The sequence below is a fragment of the Pyrenophora tritici-repentis genome, chromosome 7, assembly GCF_003171515.1.
Source record: "Pyrenophora tritici-repentis strain M4 chromosome 7, whole genome shotgun sequence".
Classification (NCBI taxonomy): Eukaryota; Fungi; Ascomycota; class Dothideomycetes; order Pleosporales; family Pleosporaceae; genus Pyrenophora; species Pyrenophora tritici-repentis.
Genome location: NC_089396.1, coordinates 2540381 through 2561697, shown reverse-complemented (window position 1 = coordinate 2561697; position 21317 = coordinate 2540381). Strand labels below are relative to the sequence as shown.

At 52.2% G+C, this 21317-nt stretch overlaps 8 protein-coding genes across 8 annotated transcripts; 5 read left to right on the top strand and 3 right to left on the bottom strand.

Annotated features, from left to right (window-relative positions):
* Positions 1–474: 474 nt before the first annotated feature.
* PtrM4_133870 (PPX1, Inorganic pyrophosphatase-exopolyphosphatase) lies at positions 475–1812 on the bottom strand (the record flags this gene model as incomplete). Its single annotated transcript, XM_001941373.2, has 2 exons — positions 475–1646; positions 1698–1812. 2 exons carry the CDS (start codon positions 1810–1812, stop codon positions 475–477), a joined length of 1287 nt encoding a protein of 428 aa, XP_001941408.2.
* Positions 1813–2177: 365 nt separating this feature from the next.
* On the bottom strand, positions 2178–2959 carry PtrM4_133860 (esterase; the record flags this gene model as incomplete). The annotated part of the gene is made up of 2 exons (XM_001941372.1): positions 2178–2848; positions 2896–2959. The coding sequence occupies 2 exons, from the start codon at positions 2957–2959 to the stop codon at positions 2178–2180; spliced, it is 735 nt and encodes a 244-aa protein (XP_001941407.1).
* Positions 2960–3715: 756 nt separating this feature from the next.
* PtrM4_133850 (DUF3759 domain containing protein) lies at positions 3716–4209 on the top strand (the record flags this gene model as incomplete). The annotated part of the gene is made up of 3 exons (XM_001941371.2): positions 3716–3728; positions 3779–3978; positions 4030–4209. 3 exons carry the CDS (start codon positions 3716–3718, stop codon positions 4207–4209), a joined length of 393 nt encoding a protein of 130 aa, XP_001941406.1.
* Positions 4210–4350: 141 nt separating this feature from the next.
* On the top strand, positions 4351–8387 carry PtrM4_133840 (EXS domain-containing protein; the record flags this gene model as incomplete). Its single annotated transcript, XM_066109148.1, has 5 exons — positions 4351–4374; positions 4936–6510; positions 6557–6880; positions 6930–7750; positions 8141–8387. 5 exons carry the CDS (start codon positions 4351–4353, stop codon positions 8385–8387), a joined length of 2991 nt encoding a protein of 996 aa, XP_065961140.1.
* Positions 8388–10908: 2521 nt separating this feature from the next.
* On the top strand, positions 10909–12767 carry PtrM4_133830 (AraJ, Arabinose efflux permease; the record flags this gene model as incomplete). The annotated part of the gene is made up of 3 exons (XM_001941370.1): positions 10909–10963; positions 11022–11384; positions 11437–12767. The coding sequence occupies 3 exons, from the start codon at positions 10909–10911 to the stop codon at positions 12765–12767; spliced, it is 1749 nt and encodes a 582-aa protein (XP_001941405.1).
* A 1205-nt stretch (positions 12768–13972) lies between these two features.
* PtrM4_133820 (DUF1421 multi-domain protein) lies at positions 13973–16101 on the top strand (the record flags this gene model as incomplete). Its single annotated transcript, XM_066109147.1, has 2 exons — positions 13973–16062; positions 16098–16101. 2 exons carry the CDS (start codon positions 13973–13975, stop codon positions 16099–16101), a joined length of 2094 nt encoding a protein of 697 aa, XP_065961139.1.
* Positions 16102–18245: 2144 nt separating this feature from the next.
* PtrM4_133810 (uncharacterized protein) lies at positions 18246–18749 on the top strand (the record flags this gene model as incomplete). The annotated part of the gene is made up of 2 exons (XM_001941368.1): positions 18246–18345; positions 18400–18749. 2 exons carry the CDS (start codon positions 18246–18248, stop codon positions 18747–18749), a joined length of 450 nt encoding a protein of 149 aa, XP_001941403.1.
* Positions 18750–19135: 386 nt separating this feature from the next.
* PtrM4_133800 (PAT1 multi-domain protein) lies at positions 19136–20125 on the bottom strand (the record flags this gene model as incomplete). Its single annotated transcript, XM_066109146.1, has 1 exon — positions 19136–20125. One exon carries the CDS (start codon positions 20123–20125, stop codon positions 19136–19138), a length of 990 nt encoding a protein of 329 aa, XP_065961138.1.
* Between the last annotated feature and the right edge of the window lie 1192 nt (positions 20126–21317).

Here is a 21317-nt window from a genome sequence, read left to right as displayed (position 1 = left end):
CCACGCCTACCGGGTCTACCCAAGATCGGCCTTGGGCTGACGTTTTCGTTGCCCAACCGCCGCTATGCGCCTAGTAGTAGTAGTAGTAGTAGTATCCATTAACGTCCTTTTTCAGTCAGAGACTATGTAGGACGGTGGCCTAGGGCCGTTTGACTAGTTTTTTCCCTCTATACCCGTAGGATTTCGTTTCTTTGGTCGAGTTTGACTATGGGGGTTTGGGTTTTTTTGCTTCTATACAGGAAAGAGAGAGAGACCTTGTAATAGACACCCGTTTATCTCCACCTTTGTGACCAATCCCTTTGCTATGCTATGCGCCTATCTACAGTGTAAACATGGGGAAACTACCAATGCATCCCAACTCCGCCCGAGCCCCGTTCTCGGCCTGGCGTATCGCCCTGCTGTGGCTTGCTGCGGTAATGTATCCATCTACACTCGTGACTGCATCACTCACAGTTTGCTGTCCTGACAACCGAGTCATACCATGACTTGCCTCAGCAAAGGCGCGACGCGTTTCCGACTGTGCTGTACTTGTCGCTGCCACCAGATCCTTCTCCACTCATTGCCGCCGTCAACGTCGCTGGCGCCCTGCCACTCTTCGAGCCCTAGTTCATTGCTCGAATTCGTGGCAAAGGCCTTCGCCGCTGATACGGCGCTTTCGTTGAATGCCCAGAGCAAAAGCTGCCTCTGAAATTCCCCGTCCGAAGACGTCGACGTGGTCATTACCGAATACAGGTCCAGGTCACGCTCCTTTGCAAATTTTTCCAGTGCCCCAAACAACGCCTCTGACGGTTGCGCGCTTGCCTCGTCACCAGCTTTCTTTTCCAGAAAATCAATTGATTTGACAACGGAGCTGATCCCGAGCTTGTGGCCACCCTGGACCCATTGCTTGTAGTCCTTCCGAAGTATGTCTTGCAGCTCTAGGCTACCAATGTCCTTCTTCGCTGCATCGATCTCCTTGTAGAAGCTGGCGCGATCGAAGCTGCCAGCTAATTGCGGACAGAGCATGATCTTGGCTTCCAGATACTCGACAGCCTGTCGGTCATGCTCGGTCGTCTTGCTTTTGTCCTTGAGATCCGCTGTATCGATGAGAATACTGGCCAGGCCCAATTGAGCAATATCTGCGTCCCATCGTTGAACAAAGGCAGCGTCGTTGGACAGGCTGTCACCCTGCGCATGGGCTGCGCCAGAGGACATGGCAGCTGCAGAAAGCGTGTCCCACAAAGGCCGGCAATAGTTTGCTACCAGACTAGTGCAGCTTCCGCTCTTGATAATAACACGTGGCTCATCGCCAGTGTTGCTGGGCACTTTTTCCTCATCGTCGTGGTGGTCAATGACGCCAGCGACACGCCCGGAATAGACTTTTCCTAGTTGGCCTTGGAGAGCGTTGTGGTCTACCAGGATCCACTTTGTGTTTTCTGGTGCAAGCTTGGACTGTATGTCAGCTAAGGCAGGCAGGTCATCAAGCGTGATCAAGTGCTTAGGCTCAATGTTGGCGTGCTGGAACACGGCCAGATACTCGGGTCGCAGCTGTACATCGGAAGCAGGAATGTTGGTGATTGGCACGTAGACTGGGCTGAAGGCAGTCTTGGGTGGTGACATGGACCGAATGTATGCGTATAGTATGGAGCATGACATGGAATCGAGATCTGGACTTTATGAGCATGTACCGCCCCGTAGTAAGTCGGAGTCATGCTCACCCGCCGACTCATTGCCAATGACAAATGTAATCTTCTGGCTGTTATCAACGGCTTGACGGAGAGCGCCTTTAGCGTGGGTAAGAAAGCCTCGTAAGGAGTTCCTCGGCAACGCCATTGCGGTTTGTAGCGGTGAGATGGGGGAGAGGTATCGGAGAGGGTGAGGCAGACGAGCGAATGGAGGTTGCGAATGACGTACCTGAGCTCGGGCCACAACACGTGCACAATGAAGATTGGAAGGAACATTCAACCATGGTGAGCTTCGGGAGAGCCGGTTACATGGGATTAGGGAGATGCATTGCTTGAGATATTTAGTCTTGATATGACTACCTCGGGCGTAGACTCGGTCAACTCAGACTGCAGCGTCTGTGTGACCTCAAGTTGCCCGTATCGCTACCTACCCAGCACTTGGAAAGGCTTCGCAGGGTGATAGCGAGAAGTACATGGCAGCCTGTGTGAACATACGCTTTGTCAGCAGTGTGCTCATGAAAGCTCAATACTACCTGCAGGCACACCCTTCATGCTCCGCAGCCGACGAGCAAAGAATTGCATAATGGGCAGCATCTCCTCGCGACTGCTAGGCATACCGTCGGCATTCTTCTTCCACTCTTTGATCTCCACGTATTCAAAGGCATCTTTGAGCCTAGCGGTAGCGCTCTCGGTAACTGCCGACTTCTTGCTTGCCTTGCAGACTAGCACGGGCGTCTTGCTCTTCTTCTCCAGAGCTCTGAGGGGCACGGATGTCGACAGCGGGCCTCCGATACTGATGACCCCGCCCAGCTCCTCACCTTGGAGTTCGGCGGCAGCCTGGAGGCCGACCATGCCACCTTGCGCAAATCCGAACATGACAATTTCTCGCGGTTTATAACCACATTTTCCAACGAGGCCCTCACGGATGACCTGGTCTAATACTATGCGCATGGATGCTTTGAAACCAGTGTCCATGTCCATCTCGCCGGTGGCCGGATCAAAAGTCATGTCATCACCCCAGTGACTGCCACCGAGGTCAAACGGTAGCGGCGTCGGTGCCTGTATGGCGATGCATGCTGTCTCTGGCAGATTCAGCTGCTGTCCGAGCTTGGTGAAGGAAGCATTTGTGTCGCCGAGGCCATGTAGGAGAATCAAGACGTTGGTCGGCGGCTGCGACGCGGGTGCTGCACTAGTTAGCCGGCTGGACGCGACACAGACATGTCTAACTTACGGGCAGTAATGGTCAAGTTGACGGATGCGGGGAAGTCGGCTTTGGTGGGGAGTTGGCCAGGCATGTCGTGGTGCATTGATGGAGTTTCGGACTTTCAGATACGAGGCAGTCCGGGTGGAGCCTCGGGACATGTTCCGACATGTTTTCGCTAAGGGGCTAAGCCTTGCGTCGCGGATACAAGACTTCTGCGACGACACCCTCTCCATGACCAGAGATGGAGTAAATGTTAGCAAAAACGGACCTTTTCTTCACACATGATTCAAAGCACGTTCAAAACTCCTCAACACGCCACTCTGCGCACGGGGCCTCGAGCGGTAGGATCCGGATGGCCTGTCATGCTAGGCTAAGCTTTACCAAGGAAGCTTATTTGGTTTGCCGTTAATCCCGCCACACCCTGCGCCATTACGCACGCGTCTTGCCTGATTGGGCCGGTCGATATGTTCTGAGGTGACGTATAGTCCACTAAGAGCAAGATATCGAGTCGTTGGCGCGTCGATTGGCGCAAGAACGAGCTCAGGAAGGCCACGGATGCTTCGCAGCTGTGGAACAAGTGGTCCCTGAATGGCTGTGGCAAGCACCGGAGAGGGGCACCATCAGTCTTTATACGTTGATTCGACCCGTGGATGTTTCCAACAAGCCGCCGTCTCGCAGCGAGCTGATGACGCTGGTGCAAAGGCATACGTGCATGGAGCCCAGCGGGGTACTTAAAGACGCATCAAGTACGCTGCATGAGAGCATCTACCTCCAGCACCTTCAATCAACTCCATCATAAATCTCACATCTTACGCACACAAACCAACTTATCAACCAAATCGCCAACATGGGTTTCTGGGGTAAGCTACTATCTCTCCCTATGCATCCAAGACTAACATGTATCATCTAGACAACAAGGGAGAGAACTACGACCAGGTCTACAACAATGACAACTTTGAGGAGAACAAGTCTAGCTTGGGCCATGAGGTGATTGTTGGAGGAGCAGCCTTTGCCGGCTTCAAGGCGTTCGAGGACCATCAGCGCAACGAGGGCAAGCCCGTATCCCACGCCTTTGCAAAGGAGCTACTTGCCGGGTTCGCAGCTGCTGAGGTATGTGCACTATGGTACCTTTGCTATAGTGCCTGACGCTATTCTATTCAGGTTGACAAGCTCGCCGAGACCAAGGGCGAGGACTGGTTCGACCGCGAAAAGGCCAAGCGCGATGCAAAGAAGCACGCTGAGCAGATGTACGACGACCATTACGTCGACAACCACGGCGCAGATCAATACGACCCCAACCAGTACAGTGGTCCCCAGCAGTTCGACAATCGCAGTTGGTAGGCGGGAGATTGACGGACGGGGAGGTTGTGATTGGTCAACTCTTACAGAAAGTTTCACATGAACCAATCATGTACTAGCTTAGGCTTGTAATCCGTGCTGCTTACTCTACAATGCTTATTGCAAATGCTAACAATGCTTACAATGCTTACTCTGCAAAACGTCGTCGTGCATATTCCAACGTCATGTATACCCTGGCATTGTCTTGCGTTGTAGCCATTGCGAAACGATTTGGTCGTGGTTGCACGTGTTGTGAGCCCTGGCGCTATATGGCGTGGTGGCAATAACGGGCGAGCCAAGCCGGATATTCGTGATTCGTGCGGCTTCACCGTGTTTCCTCCACCGTGACAGCTGTAGCCGTCGCGACACAAACCGTTGTGTTGTCGCATAGGCACACGACCCCGGGGCCTTCTTAACGTTGGTTAGTCCGGCGACCTCGGGAGAGAGACATTACGTAGTACTACTTTGCTGCCCCATGTGTCTGTGAGGAGCGCTGTTGTGTAAATTTCTCCCGGCCTCGCTAACTATCGACTCGCCGACTGCATCGTCATGAAGTTTGCAAAGTGAGACGGCTGCTCCAATCATCGCAATCATATTACTGACGACCATGACAGGGAACTAGAACGTGAACTCGTTCCTGAGTGGCGCCTCAAATATCTAGACTACAAGGCATGCCGACCAATCCGCTAGCTCAATGTCTGATGCCGATGGTTACTGACAAATACCCAGGAAGGCAAGAAGAAGCTCAAAGCCATCGGTCGTGCCCTCCGCAATGTCGAGCAGTCGACGCCGCGACCCTTTCGATGGACCGCAAGCAACGCGCTATTCTCCTCCTTTGACGCTGCACCCAAGTACACGTACCTGAACCGCGACCATGCCGGACCAGGAGAGACGAGTAGCCCACGCGACCAGGATGGCTTGCGCTCGCTGGCCATCACGAACAGTCGAAATAGGCACCAGAAGGAAGACGAAGAGCCATTGACCCAAGGCAATACCGAGCGACCAGGACTTGGCAACCACTACGGGAGCATCATCGGAAGCCCTCCCAGCCCTGCTGAGCGCAGAAAGGCCAAGGACAAAGCATGGACACCGCCGTCCTTGACCCTTCCAGGCGCAGCTCTCGATCCCGACCGCGCAAGCTCGTCACTTCACAAGCAGCAGTCCGTCACGTTGCCCCCGCCTGCAGAGCCTGAAAACGACCACAAGACGTCTTCACCAAAACACAAGCACAAGTCACTGCCGGCCAGGTACATGAGCGTTTTCAGCCCTAAACGCATAAACTCAAACCCTAGTCCCATTACCCAGTCCCACGACCAGTCACGCCCTCCGGCGCGCCGTATCTTTTCATTGGCCAACAAAAGCCCACTAGTCAGCCCGCGCGACGTCCCACCTGAAGCCTACCGTGATCTGGATTTTCGACAGGCCGACTTTTACAACTTCCTTGATAGCGAATTGGAAAAGATTGAGAAGTTTTACAAGCAGAAGGAGGATGAGGCTACTCAGCGCCTCGCTATCCTGCGCGACCAGCTGCACATTATGCGAGATCGCCGCATCGATGACATCATCAAAGAGCAAACCGACAAGATCAATGCAAAGGCGCACAAACACGATAGCACTGGAGGCCAAAGCAGCTACTCAATTGATGAGAATCAGCGAGCCAAAAAATTCACAGGGGCCACGGTCAAAGATACGTTTCTGAATCCCATAGACGCAGCATTGGACGCCATCAACGCGGGAAAGTACGGGAATAGCACAAAGAACATCTCACAGCTCGCATCACCACGGCCTCAGGATGGCGTCGATCGCCGTGACTTTGCTCGACGGCCCGAATTGGCAGATGTTCCCTATCAAACTGCCAAGCGGAAGCTCAAGGTAGCACTCCAAGAGTACTATCGCGGATTGGAGTTGCTCAAGTCATACGCCTTGTTGAACCGCACTGCGTTTCGCAAAATCATCAAAAAGTACGACAAGACTGTCAACGCACGCCCATCGTCTCGTTATATGAACGAAAAGGTGAACCAAGCTTGGTTTGTCAATAGCGATGTCATCGACGGCCACATTCGCGCTACCGAGGATCTTTATGCAAGATACTTTGAAAAGGGTAACCACAAGGTCGCCATTGGCAAGCTCCGCATCAAGTCTGCCCGCGCGGGCGACTACACGGACAATACCTTTCGCAACGGTCTGTTGCTGGCGGCTGGTATCATACTCGGTGTCCAGGGTATCATCCAGGCGCACAGGATAGCCGATCTGAGCAATACCGACGGCAGTACACTTGCCGTCAATACGAGCTATCTTTTGCAGGTAAGTCGGACATGTCATTTGAACCCAACCCGGCTAAGTTTTATAGATATACGCCGGCTACTTTCTCGTCAACTTCTTGGTCCTTTGCTTTTGTTTGGCCTGTCGTGTATGGCACGAAAATAAGATCAACTACGTCTTCATCTTCGAATACGATACCCGCCACCACTTGGATTGGAGGCAGCTTTCCGAGCTCCCTTGCTGGTGTCTATTCATGCTTGGCCTTTGCATGCTGATGAATTTCCACAAAGTTGGTGGCGAGAGCCTCTACTTGTACTGGCCCGTCATTCTGATTGCCATATCCGTCGCGATTCTATTTTGTCCTTTTAAGATCCTCTACTTCCGTACACGCATGTGGTTGTTGTACTCGTTGGTATGTGTCCTGGTTTTCACTAATAAGTTTCTTGCTGACATGATGACAGTGGCGTCTGCTTCTTGCTGGTATCTATCCCGTCGAATGGCGCGATTTCTATCTAGGCGACATGTTCTGCTCCTTGACTTATAGCATGAGTGGCGTTGCTTTGTTCTTTTGCCTATACGCACACGATTGGATCAACCCACCACAGTGCAACTCGTCTCACCTACGCATTACCGGTTTCCTTACCACGTTACCTGGTATATGGCGATTGCTACAGTGTCTTCGACGTTACAACGACACGGGTAACAAGTTTCCCCACTTGCTGAACGGCGGAAAATACGTTGCCACCATCTTGTTCAACGCCTCGATCAGCATCTATCGCATGGACCAGAGCCCGCAAACCAAGGCCGTCTTCATCGTTTTCGCCACCATCAACGGCATCTACACCAGCTTCTGGGACATCTACTACGACTGGAGTCTAGGCGACCCAAATGCCAAGAACCCTTTCTTACGCAAAGAGCTGGGCTACAAGAAGGTATGGTGGTACTACACGGCCATCATAATCGACCCCATTCTGCGCTTCAACTGGATCATGTACGCCATCATACCCCTCCAGCTCCAACACTCGGCCATGACATCCTTTTGTGTGGCGGTCAGCGAAGTCTGCAGAAGAGGCATGTGGTCCGTCTTCCGTGTGGAAAACGAACACTGCACAAACGTCGGCCGCTTCCGCGCCAGCAGAGACGTTCCCTTGCCTTACTACATGCCGTCTGGCTGCGAAGAGCCAGAAGACCACACCTCGGGTATCCCCCGCAACCCACAGCGCATCGACGAGGAACAACCCGACGCTCAACACCCATACATGCCCACGCAATCTCCTCCTCCGTACCCCCCGCCCACCACCAACAACAACAACAACAACAACAACCGCCTCGCCGCTGCTTCAGCCGTCGACCTCGGACGCGTCCACTCGTATATGCGACCTTCCCCCCTTCAACGCGCCTTTTCTCACGTCGGTGACATGTTCCGCGACGCGCACGCAGAGGACTTTGAACGTAAACTCAAACCGGAACTTGGTCGTGATCCGCGCGATGCTAATAAACTCGTTCCGGACGATGACACGGATAGCGATTCGGATAATGAGGAGGGTTCGTCGTCGGGGTCGGGGGCGGCTGCTAGTGGTAGTGGTAGTGGTAGTGGCAGTGCCGGCGAGTTGCGTAGTAGACAGCCGAGTAAAGTCGACCCGGGGCTCATGGCTCAAGCTGTAAAAAGTAGAAAGCAGAGCAAAGTCGACCCAGAACTCATGGCTCAAGCGACCAAGAGTAGACAGCAGAGTAAAGTCGACCCAGAGGTCGTCGCACAGGCTGCTAAGCAAGCAGATGACGAAGCTGCTGCTGCTGGTGACGACGACGAGGCGGCTAGTGCGTTGGATAGGATACGTGAGGATTTGACCTTGGGAGTTAGGAATGCAAGGTCCGATGCTTCTCATACAGAGGCTGGGAAGGAGGGTGGGAAGAAGTGATTTGCGTGTTGTACATGTAGTTTTAGTTTTTTTTATGGATTTAGATGGTATATATATATATGTATCTTTCAAGAGAGTTGTGTCGTTTCTTGTGGTTTTTCTTATGTGTGTGAGGGGGGTTGGATGGTGAGTGGTTAGAAGACAGGTAAACTTTAGAATAGGGATAACAAGTGTGGGGAGGTAAGAGAGGTAAGGAGAGTTGATTTATATTATGTGTAAGGGTAGATGTAGATGTAGAGGATACTATTGGAACAAGGTCCCTCTAGTAGTATGACTACTATGGATAACCGAGTGGGAGGAGGGACAAGGCGGGGTGGCTGCAACGTATTGTATTGACTATCGTATTGAGTGTCACCTTCCCAGGCTGTTGTGGTGGATGCCATTGCCTACTAGGCAGTACCTGCCACACCAGCACATCATGTGACTCTCAAGCACCTTCTACCCTGGACTAAACCTAGATATTCTCAACAGATACTTTATTTTAGGTGGAAGAAGATCTAAAGGGACACACAAACGACCGCATCAGCCCTCGACCCTTTTAGCCTTATTATTTACCTCCATTGTCGCAGGTTTTCTGTTATCGTCAATCGCGCACATCTTATCGTCGCCGCATAGCTATCACCGTCTCCTAGTATACAGAAATGTGTGTGTCATGTATGCAAACCTTTTCTTTCCTACTATGAGTACATCTCCACGCTCGCAAATTCGCCGCGTTAATATAACCATTTGAAGACTTTTAGATGGGTCGACTATGCCATCGTACCGGCATCTCACTCTTTGCTCTTAGTAACCCGAACACGGACGTAAAATTTCCCCAACATGCATATGTAAGCATGCAAAATAACAATCCCATACTCGACCTGATTATGCCATGATGATGCAAAGGGACTTGCTTTTGGAATGCCCTAGTGTTTGGGAGAGGCGGCATGGCGGCGCTCGGGTCGAAGCGAGACGGCTATGCCGCATTAGGCCGTGTACCTGCATGGGTAAGGCAGTCATCTCCGTCACGACTTTTAATCTGAAGCGTGGTTGTTGGATAGAGTGGGGACGTGAGTGAGACCGAGATGCAGATACGGGGGCGGATACCTGATGTATGTGAAAGGGTGAGATCTTGGCGCTGGAGCAATCTTACTAACTATTATAGTCTCAACGAATCATGGTGAACCCGCGGAGTAAGAAAACTCTCGGCCATGTCGCCGTATTTATATCGATTATATCGACTCTAGTACCAGGAACAGACGGGGGAAATGAGACGGCATGAGACAGGCCACTGCTCATCTCGCGCACGGAAGAGGCGTCCGTGATGATGCAGTCGATAGGCGAATACAGTGCGCGATGGAATGCTATCCCGTAGCATCTAGTGTGTGCGATACTAGCGGAAAACAAAGCTGGTTGATGTATCCGTGCGAGTATGGATACAACGCGATATCACGTGAGCGAAGCGCCGCGTGCGATGATCGGATTTCCAGTCTGCATTGCGGTAGCGCTTTGTCACACCGTTGTTGTCTTTGGCGTGTGTGAAACCCGGACGTGGGCGGGGTAAGCAGACTACTGTTGATTGCAGCAACGATCTCGTGAGCGTTCCAGATGACGCATCGCGCAAATCGTGGGTGAAATGCATGTCATTTCTAGCTGCTGTCATTGGCGCGGGAAGATGGTCGGTTTCCGGGGACTTTTCTTTGCAGGCGACAAGACGTACACACGGCCTGGTGGGACATGTTGCTGAACGCCTCGTGATGCCCTCGGTGGCGCCACCTGGGCCCGGTGTAGGGCGTGGGCTTGCCTCTGGCATGTTACTCAACAAATTTTAAAAGAACCACACTCGATGGCTTAAGGTCCCGACCAGGCAATGTTGATAGGGCGGGCAGCGCCCCCCATCACCATGGAACAAAGCAAGTGGAAGCGCGGCAGCCGTGTAAGCGACTACTCTGGTGGTGGAAAGTACGGTGAGCAAACCAAAGCTTGAGACAGGGTTGTGTCTTCAACTGCAGCACCCCTTGGCGGGCAAAGTCACCATGACGTAGAGGAGAGAAACCAGGGTAGCTGGTAGTAGTGGTAGGCCGTGTTTGGCCACTCCAGACTGGGAGATTCCGCCTAGCAAAACTCAATCGGCGCGGCGACAGGTGCAGGGACGGACATGGTGTATCAGATTGTCGAGGCCAAGTATCGTCGGTCCCAGCGTTCCATGGGCACAACCGACTCCAGTGGGCAAACCCCAAGCAAACGGGCGGGGGATTTGCAGCAATCAGCGTGGCGAGCACAGACAAGCCTGTGTCTGCGAGGCTGCAGCACGTTTATCGTGAAAGCGGCTGCGGCTAGGTAGTGTTGGGGCACAGTGCAAGTCACGCATTGAGGGGAATTGTCGGCCCGCTTGCTCTCACCCTAGCGCGCTACGATAAGCTCGACCATGGATGAGTTGCCGTTGCCCTGTAAAACCTTGATTCCCATCGCCATTTAGCATGCCACTCTCTTTCTTTCTCTCCATCCTCCATCCTCTCCTTTTAATCGTAATACCGCAATCATGCCTCCGGATCCAAAAGACGCCCCGTTTCCTATGAAGCAGCTCATCATCATCGGTATGTAGCTAAATAGCCCTGATGTCATGCCGATTGGACCAATCTGACCGCCGCTTAGGAATATGCCGATTCTCCGAGCCTCTTGCTTTCAACTCCATCCTGGCCTACTCGTCAGTAATGGTCCAGGATCTTGGCATTGGTAGGAGAGATGCCTCTTTGTATGCCGGTCTGCTGGTTTCCGCCTACGCCATTGCAGAAGCCCTCACGGCGCCGTTGTGGGGAATGATCTCTGATGTCTACGGTCGCAAGCCCGTTGCCCTCATTGGCCTGCTCGGCGTCGCCCTTTCCAGCCTCGTTTTTGGTTTTGCCCAGGTGTACTGGGTCGCCCTCCTTGCGCGTTTTGTCGGCGGTGCACTGAACGGAAATGTCGCAATCATGCAAACTATGGTAGCGGAAATGGTTAAGAACCCAGCCCACGAGCGTAAGTAAATCGCGCAGTCCTGCATATGGAACATGAAGCTAATGCGAGATAGCCCGCGCATATGCTACTCAACCCTTTGTGTGGACCCTGGGTGGCATCATCGGTTCGGCAATGGGTGGTTTTCTGGCACAGCCAGCCGTCTACTACCCCAACGTCTTCGACAAGGATGGCCTCTTTGGACGCTACCCGTACCTCCTGCCCAACATGGTTGCAGCCGGTGGAATAACTCTTGCCATTATCCAGGGTATGCTCTTTTTGGAGGAGACTCTTGTTCGTGAAGAAAAGCCAGAGGGCGAAAACGGCATTGCGGACCACCACGACTACCATGACCACCTGGACACGATCAACGAGACGCCCGCAAACGAGAGGAGTCGTCTTCTTCCGCCCCCAGCAAACCACGTGAACCGCGACCGCGACACTCGAGGCTCAACTGCTGGTTCTATGCGACACCGTGCCTCCATTGCCAGCTTTACCCGCGATCGATTGGCCTCGATATCCGTTTCAGGCAGCATGCGACACATTCGAAAACGTGCTTCTTTCCTAGAGGAGGGTATGCCCATGCCGTTCGACCAGCGATTCGATATCCGCCGCTCTTCTTTCGGAACCATGCATTCGATTAAAATCCAGCAGGACGTACTACCCATCCGCGGCGGACCTACCCCAAAGCCTCGGAAGACGTTCAACCAAACCGTCCTCATGATCATCCTCGCCATGTCCATCTTTGCTTTCCATCAAATGGCCTTCATCTCCATTCTCCCAGTATACGTTCTCGACCCGCCGACTTCGACAGGCCTGGACTTCAAGGGTGGTCTCGGCATGGACCTGCACGATGTGGGTACATTCCTTACTATCAACGGATTCATCACGCTTTTTGTCCAGGGCTTCATCTTCCCTATTTTCGTCGAATGGGCCGGCGTCTGGAACTCGTTCATCTGGATGATTATTCTCTACCCGACTACGTATCTCATCGTCCCCTTTATCAGCGCCCTCCCTACGGAATTTGAGACTGCCGGCATTTACGTTTCGCTGTTTCTACAGGCCTTCTTTGCCATCATCGTATTCCCTTGCGCTCTGATTCTCATGAAGAATGCGATTCCTTCGCCGCTCGTCCTCGGCCGCGTCAACGGTCTGGCCATGTCCGCCTGTTGTTTGGCGAGGACGATTTCCTCTCCTATGATCGGTCTCGTTTACTCGCTCGGAGGCTCTGCCGCAGCTTGGTTTGGTCTCGCTGCTGTAGCCATCTTTGGTGTGATGCAGTTGATCTGGGTGCCCAAGGAGGACGTTGGCGCGGTCCAAATCGACAACGGCCTCAAAAAGGTCATGCATCACGACATGGACGAAGACGCTGTAGATGACATTTCCATCATCGAGTCTGTACGATAACACGGCTCACGACATTCACAAGCGCATAGTTTGGCAGGGGGGATTTCATGACATGGCGGCGGGTTATGGGGTAATATGTTTTAGAGGGGCTTGATATTCACGGTTGCATGGTCGTTTGGCGTTTCTCGGTCTTTCCCCGGATCTTTCTTGGGGTCGGCGTTTATTTTCTTTCTTTACCATGACCCATGCTGGCATCTCACTCATATCTTGCATAGAGGTCTTCTCAAAAGCTCAATGACATCCGTGATCTGTTGTTCTGGCCAACTTTCTTGAAGAGACGACGCTTTGTTTTGACCAGGCTAACCATGACTCTCTGAACTAATAGCGCACGGCTAGGACGATCTAAGATGATCTTTATTGGATCCACAGTGGGTCCGCTGCCGCCCTCGGAGTTGGAAGCGTCGATAGTTCAGCCGAGGTTGGACAAGACAGCTTTACTGATATCGTGGCCTTGTACGTTTGTGTAGCAAGCGTGCGTACAAATCTTGCTTAGTCCTCTTGTACCTCCTACTACTAGACTAGACTTCATCCACGTCATGCACTGTAAGCTGTCCGGCTGTTTTGAATGTATGCAAGACTACGTATTCCGGTTTCTTTCTCGTCCGACTACCTGACTCTTCAAGGTTCTCTAGAGCTACATTGACTGTCAAGGCTTTTGGCGGCTGACAAGGATGCGGGGACTTCGCGGCATCTGGGGGCTAGCGCACGCCTTCTCCTTATTGCTTACATTTCCTCAATCAAGTTTCATGCCAAATACCGTAGCGACTTTTGAAGTGTGCACGCGGTAACTGGCGTGTGGTGGTTAGCGTGAGGAAAGGGCATGAGCGTCCAGAAGCGTGCTGCTACGGTGGCGGCACACGTTCATACTACCCCAATCAATACCCTGCCATACCACTGTTATTCATCAAACATTCTGGCATGATGAGATACGCAAATGGATTACCCAAAAGTGCATCGTGTGGGAGCGACGAAACACGGTTAGAGTTGGCCGCCCGGTTAGCAAAAGTCCGACATCCGGCTTAGCGCGCGAATCTGTTCCCCGAGCAAATGTGATGTGGCCTGCCTACATTTCGCTCTTTTCCCATAACTTATTCCGATTTCCCCAACGCCAACCTCGTACTCGCCAATAATAAACCCGTCCCCCCCCCGGTGATGCTTCTCTAGCGGAAGCTACTCACCATGACGCTTGACGCGGCAGCCCGACCATGGATCACTGGGGCGACCCTTGGGCTGATGACCATGCCGAGCAAGAAGATTGTCCGCCGAAGCTGGAGGTGATCGGACCGGAGGAACCTCGCACGCTTACGTCTGCACCCGTTGTTACGAGCCCTTTTCTGGATGATGCAGGGTGGGGAAATGAAGATGCCGGGTTTGGCGGCTGGGCTACGTCATCTGCAGCCGTCGATGCGCCTGTCGCGGTAGCTATAGATGCGCGCATAGCTAAGCCGAGTTCTCTAGGGGATGGTGCAGCTGCGGCAGATAGTCCGCGCTGGGATACGGATCAAGGCGCCGACGAGGCGTTTTCACGCGTGACAGACACATGGGTTGAAGAGCACGAGGGCGTTTTGGGGTTGGACAATGTCACGTCGGATACATCAGAAACTTCGACTACCATCGAGCCAGACAGGGAGCCAGTGCAAGACGCGATTGCGCCTGAGAAACCACCGCAGGCCGATGACGATGCCTCTCCACAACTTTCCAGGACACCTTCCGAGACAAGCCACAACGAAGCGCCCGTCGAATCATCCCGTACTTCGTTCGAAGAAGAGGGCGGAGCTAAGAAGCATAGCACAGAGGCGCCGAGCGTCCAGGATGATACAACACTCAAGGATGGCGGTGGGGATGGCGATGGCAGTTCTTCGAGCTCGGGCAGCGAGAGCGCTGATGGGGAATATGGCACCTCCACCGAGGATACGCTGTTGACAGAGGTACCTCTAAATAAGTATGTAACGCAAGAAGATACTGGCACACCGAAAGAAGATGCAGAAGAGAAGCCTCTTCCAAGCACGCCACCGCCTACAGCCGAATCGAAAAGCACCGCAGGCCCGCTCGATGCCACACTCCTAGGCGAGCTTTTCCCGCCCCTTACGACCACGAAGGAACTAGACGAAGCACCCAATGACCCCATATACGCGGTATCCAGTCGCAAAGCCTGGTATAGGCTCACACGCAACGAGACCATGAGGGAGTTCAATCTCGGAAAAGACCACGACAACTATGTGCGAGTTACATGGGCAGGCTCTCAGGTCAGGACTGAGGTCAACAAGATTGTGGGAAGATGGGCGCGTGAGGATCGTCTTTCAGGCAGAGGACCAGGAGCGAGAGCGTCATTCTATTGGGATACCGTCGCGCCTGTTGACCCTCAACCCAAAGGCCATTTACGCACGAAGACATCTGTTCCCGCGCCGCGTCCTGCTGCACCTACAAGGCAAAGCCTGCCACCAGTCTCGGCTAACACACCCATCGCGTTCGCCTGGAGCACATCGCCAACTACAGTGGACCCTTGGAAATTGGACAGCCCCAGCATAGACGCGATAGCTTCGCATATTGCACCAAAGCCCATCGCAGACAATTCGCAAACACACGAACTGGGGACCTCGTCAATGGATCTCCCGCGCAATCTGGAGGAGGCAGCATCGACGAAGACGACTGAAACGCCGGCTGTCGCAACCGTAATTCCACCTCCTATCGCATTCACAACCTCAGCAGACTCATGGGGAGACATCAGCACTCTCGACACTAACCCTCCAGCTGAAGACGCGAATGCAACTGATACCATTGACGATGATGACGAAGATTGGGGGGAAATGATATCGACGCCTACCGTATTTACACCCACTACTACGACAGAGTTGCCTAGCTCCATACCAGCGCCGCACGAAGCCACACCGTCAACCTTGGCAGCGGCAGCGGCAGCCCCAGAAACGCCACCGAACCACACCGCGGAATCCGCCGAAGCGATGCATGCGGCTTCTATAGTTCGTCTGCGGAGGACCATCTCGCCCACGTCGGCCGTCTTTGGACAGAAAAATTTCATTCCCCTTCATGCTGAGGTTGGACCTATTGGCCCCGGCATCCTGAAACCGGCCAAGCGACGTGTCGTCTCTACCACCGCGCTGCCGCCGAAGAAAGAGGAGGAGGTGGTGTTTAAACCTGGACCGGAATTATTGAAGAAAGAGACTCGATTTAAGCCGGTGAAGACGGTTGTTCGGAAGGAGGAGGAGGTTGTGTCTGCTACAAAGGTTGTGGAGAGGGAAACGTCGTCTAAGCCTGCAACACCAGAGAAGGAAACCCCGTCTAAGCCCGCAACACCAGAGATCGCACAGAAAGATGAGGAACAGGCACTCGATGACGCCTTTACGGCAGAACCCAAAACTTCAGAACCCCCCCATCCTAGACACCACCACAGAAAACGACGAGGACGACTTTTCCGCATTCATCGCAAACACATCGCAAGCCCCCACCTCACAACTAACCACAACCCCTCCCCCAGCACCAGCACCAGCACCAGCACAACCAATCCCCACCATCGAACCAACAACAACAACAACCCCAGACGCCTGGTCCAACGTCGACTTTTCCTTTTTCGAATCCTCAATCCCTACCCCTTCCTTCAAACCCTCTTCTTCCTCCTCCCTCTTCCCTTCCTCCACCGCAACAACACCCAACCAAACAGACATCTACACCCTCTTCAACACCACCGCCACCATACCCCAACGTTCCACAAGCGCTGCCTCCTCTTCAGCAACAGCAAAAACATATACCCGCTTGTCCACGCCACCACGTAGTGTGACGCCCCCGCCTGTGCAGCCGCTTACGGGTGCGACGAATAGCGCGCAGAAGAGGAAGAGTGAGGAGGAGGGGGTTGTAAGGGGTGTTTTGGAGGGGTTGCCGGATTTGAGGTATATGCTTAGATGAGAGGAGGGAAATGGGGTGAGGCATTGTATCGTATTTTATCTGGGGGGTTGATAAGGTGTTTTTAGGCGATATATGACGGCTTATGGGTTGTGAGATGTTGATTCAGCATTGTTTTTTTTTGATCATTTTCGAAATATATATTCGGGGTTTGTTTAGATAGGATAAGGGACGGGGTGGGATGTTAGATTTATGTTGCTGTGGTGTGGTCGGGATCTGTGTGCTGGTGTTGACGATTAGATGTGAGCATATCTCTGTACGTTACAATAGGAAGAGTATTTTTGTTTAAACTTTTTTTGGCTCCTGAATATAGATATGTAGGGTCTTGTGCTGTCGTGTTTGTCGTGTTTGTCATGTTCTTGATGGCACATTTTAGATAGCGAGGTCTTGGTACCTACCACACTCACCCCACTTATCTACCCACCTATCTACCCACCCAACAGCAGAACTACAGCAAGCAAACCATCACAGCAACAAAGGTATGATGTGAATATTAGGAGATGTTGTAGTCTGTACTTTGTAAGTCACCTCTATCTTAAGAAGGAGAGATAGTGTGCGGGAAGTGATGAGGTTGATAGTAGGTTTAGTGGAAGTGTTTGGAGTAGTAGTTTCGGGGGGAAAGAGGGAGAAGTCTTGGTTGGTTGGTTGGTGGGGTGGTATAGTATGGTGTGTAGTATAGAGGTGTTTGAGCGTAGGGTTAGGTCAAGTAGTAAGTGTAGCTGTAATTGGAGGGGGGTTTGAAGAGCGGAAGTTCGGTTGTTACAGACAAGAATGTTTGTGTTTTTGATATCAGGTTTGCTGGACTTGTTTAATCTCAGTTCAGGGTTGAGTTGCATTTAACTTCATTTTTTTGTTTGTTTGTTCAAGGAGGTTTGGAGTTGCGCTGCGGGTGACTAAGGTACCATGGTACTCGAGTGCATAATCTAATGGGATTTATTTGTGTGTGTATAATCTTTTCAAAGTCTTCTGGTTTGGGGTGCTTTGGGTCGACTGTACCATGGTACTAGAGTTAGTATCCCATGTGAGATTTCCTCGCCTTTTACAGTGTCTCTCTCAAGTCGGGTCAGAGGATGCATCCAGAGAAGGTAAAGGTACAGAAAATTAATAAGAGATGGAGTCAAATCGTAGATCGATAGAGGTGTTGTCAACCCAAGATATCGATGGTTTTCCATTTTTGTATGCCAAGGATGGGTACCGTGGTACTAGAGAGGGCATGGAAATCGCCGGATCTCCAAAAGGGCGTCATCGTTCAGCGAGACTGTCGAAGAACTGCGCACAGTTACCTCAAAGCTCTTAGAGAAAACACCCATATTGAATGGGGAATGCGAGGAGCTGAGAGTTTTCTTAGAGTTACCTATTGGTTTCCTAGCTAGCGGTCTTCATATCCATCAGGACGGGACTTTGCAAGACAGAGAAACTATTCTGCTCTGCCAGGAAACTTCAACTATTCTCAGAAAGATGGACATAACTTGGAAACGTGAAACAGACAAAAATCCGAACCAGGTGTTTTACCTTCGTTTCTTGACTACTTTGGGTTGGATGAGACAGGATCCCCTCACGAGGATGTTTGGTGCACAGTTCAAGGGATCATACAAGGAGTACGATGAAGCTCCCCGAGATGCAAAAGATTCACTGGATAAGTCCGATGATCTTAGTGTAGTTGGTAAGTGTTATATATCTACACAACCTCAAATTCCCCATCTAATAAACTATTTAGATACCGAATCCGAAACTACTGGACATGACACACCACCCACAACGCGTGCGACTTCACCAGCCCCCACCGAACGCACGGCCGAAAGCAACAGCAAATCCAAGGATCATCAGCGCAAACAGGAGCCGCCCAAGCTACCTACGCTCAAGTACGTCGCAATCATCGAGACGGAGACGGACAAAGCGATCTGCGAGCTAAAGCCCGAATGCGTTGACGAAGAAGTGTGCAAGCTCGTTAATAGCGCCAAAGAGATGTGCGACAAGATGGTCAAGAAGGGCTATGAGGGCAAGGTCAAGCTGCAGGACATAATGGACATTGGTCTCGACATGGCGATGGCGAAGGCGAAGAAGTGAGCCAGCAGCACATTGAGCTTCAAGATTTCCACACGATGACTGGTATATACACTAGTGCTCTTCAATGATTGTAGCAAGAAGGCTTATTGCCGAGTAAGTAGCAGAAAGTTGTCCTGTCTCTAGCACTTGACTAGCAGACTAGTAGTCATCTTCGAATACAACCTGAATACCCACTCCACGCCATATCCCACCGTGCAAGTTTCACTTTTGTGCCTTCATATTCTCCAGATTACGATTCAAAGCAACCAGCATCTCACCCCCTCCCTATACATCTTCATCGTAACAGTCTCCTCATAAATGTAGGTTGACGGTGACTTTTCCAAAACTCAAAATGTAAGACAAGATCAGAGCTCGCTCGTATGAAAGGCCGTAGAACCAACTCACGTTTAGTGCTTTGCTAAAGGCCGACCCGGAACCCTCGTTCCAAATCCCTTATCAAACAGCCCAATAATCTTCTCCTTCATCTCCTTGGTCGCCATTCCCTCGCTCGGCAACTTGACCTGCTTGTCTCTTCGCAGTCTTATCGGAATAGGAATGTTCTTGCCATTCTTCAGGTCGGCGGTTCCGTATAAGACAAAGTCCAGGTAGTACTGCTCCACATGTAGCTTCCGCCTAATACTCTCAGCAAGGATTATGTTAAGCGCAAGCGGCATACGCGCGCCATGCAGATTCCAGCCTTCCAGCGCCAACAACCCCTCTTCGTGTAACGGAACATTCGTACTGATCTCCTCGCCAAGCATGGGATTCGCATTAAAGTCCAACTCCTCCGCAGCATACGTCCTCAGAATCATATCGCTCGTGTTTTCGTAATTTAGCTTGAGCTTGCCACTCAGCACCTTCCAAAGCGTGCTCAGGCCCTTCTGGCTCAGCAACATCGGACCCAACGCACACGTGCCGTTACCCCGAATGGGATCCGACAAGCGCATATCGAGCTTAACGAGGAAGAGCTGGAAGTTGATGAGATCCTTGTCGGTCCAGATTTCCTTATCCGCCACAAACGCAACACGCAACCTACTCTGAGCCATACCCATGATACACCAGTACTTCATGAGCGCGGCTTCGCAAGCAGCAGGCACGCGGTGCCCTTCCATGCTCAACATGGTGAGGATGCTACGCACAATCTTCTGCCGGTAGAGTACCAGGCCCACCCACCGGAAACTAGGCACGTCGCGCGCGAGCCACTCGCGGCCGTCCATGGGTCGCAACATCGGGTCTGAAATGCACACGTCGGGGAAGAGCACCCAGCTGAAGATGTGGCCGGCGAGCGGGGCGTGACGACGCACATATTCATGGATGAGGTAGGTGCTGTAGTGGTTGAGGCGGAAGTGGAATTCCTTGTCGATGGCGTAGAGGGCGACGAGTTCTTTGTAGGGCATGCGGAGGACGAGTTGGAAGAAGAGATCTTTGTGGCGAAGGCAGGCTTTGTAGACGTTGAAGCGGGGGCGGGCAGATGAAGAACTGGGTGTTGTGGGTGTTGTGGGTGTTGTGTCAGGGTAGGTTTCTGGGCCCCAGAACTCGGTTGCGATGTTGGTGCTGCGGTTGTGGTGGCGGCTGAGGATGTTTAGTCCGGCTTCTTTGGCGGCGTCTGAGGTTGCCATGGGGAGGGGTAGTTCGTCTTCTGCAAGACGCTTGTTTTTGCCTTTGCCGCTGTGCGGGTCGTTGGGTGTTGGGGTGGCCATGGCTATAGTGAAGGTGTTCGTGTTCGTGCTAGAACGAAGTGAGACAAGCTTACGTTGAAGACGAAGCTGTTTGTGGGAGATCGAGAACCAAGAAATTGGTTTAGGTAAGTGTAATGGGAGTGTAGCGCGAGGCGGGAAACTATATCAAAGCATCGTAGCTATTGTACAAACAGAAAGCTTGGCGTCTGTGCGACCATTGGCCAGGACTGAGTCGCTAGGCAACAATCAGAGCAGAGCCACAGGAATTATTGTGGTTATGGACACAATAGCAAGGGACTGAATAGTAGACTATGTGCGCATCAAGTATATACGCAAGCAAAGCTGAGGTTCTTGTGTCACCGCAATATCGCTCGTACTGGTGCCTGCATATGGACCAATTAAAAAATAATCACTACCTCGTCTGATACATTACACGCTATTGAGCATCTGTATGTAAGAACACCAACTCCCAATCGCATTTACAAAACCAGGCAGTGTTTAGAACGCACCTTAGTCATCAAACCCAAACAACAAAACCCTCCCACCAGCACAGCAATCTTCCAAAAAAAATCACAATTAAGTTACTCGCAAGGATAAACGCAACCAAATTTCAGGGTCCTGCTACTACTCTTCCCCGCTACCTGGTCCACCAGGACCTCCCGACCCGAACCGATGACGTACCATATCCACATCCCGCGTTTACCACCCTCGCACTTTCCAGCCTTACATGAGATAAAGTTTCGGCACGGGAGTACTCGCATATTGCGACATGACATCGGTACCCCCTGTTGCGTACCGTTGCCTATCCGCCGTTTCCCGGATACAAGGGTCGCAGGGTCGTGGATGTAAGCGCTGTGGATGCACAGACATAGATGACTAAGCATGTATCGCTGGGGCTGTATGGGGTTGG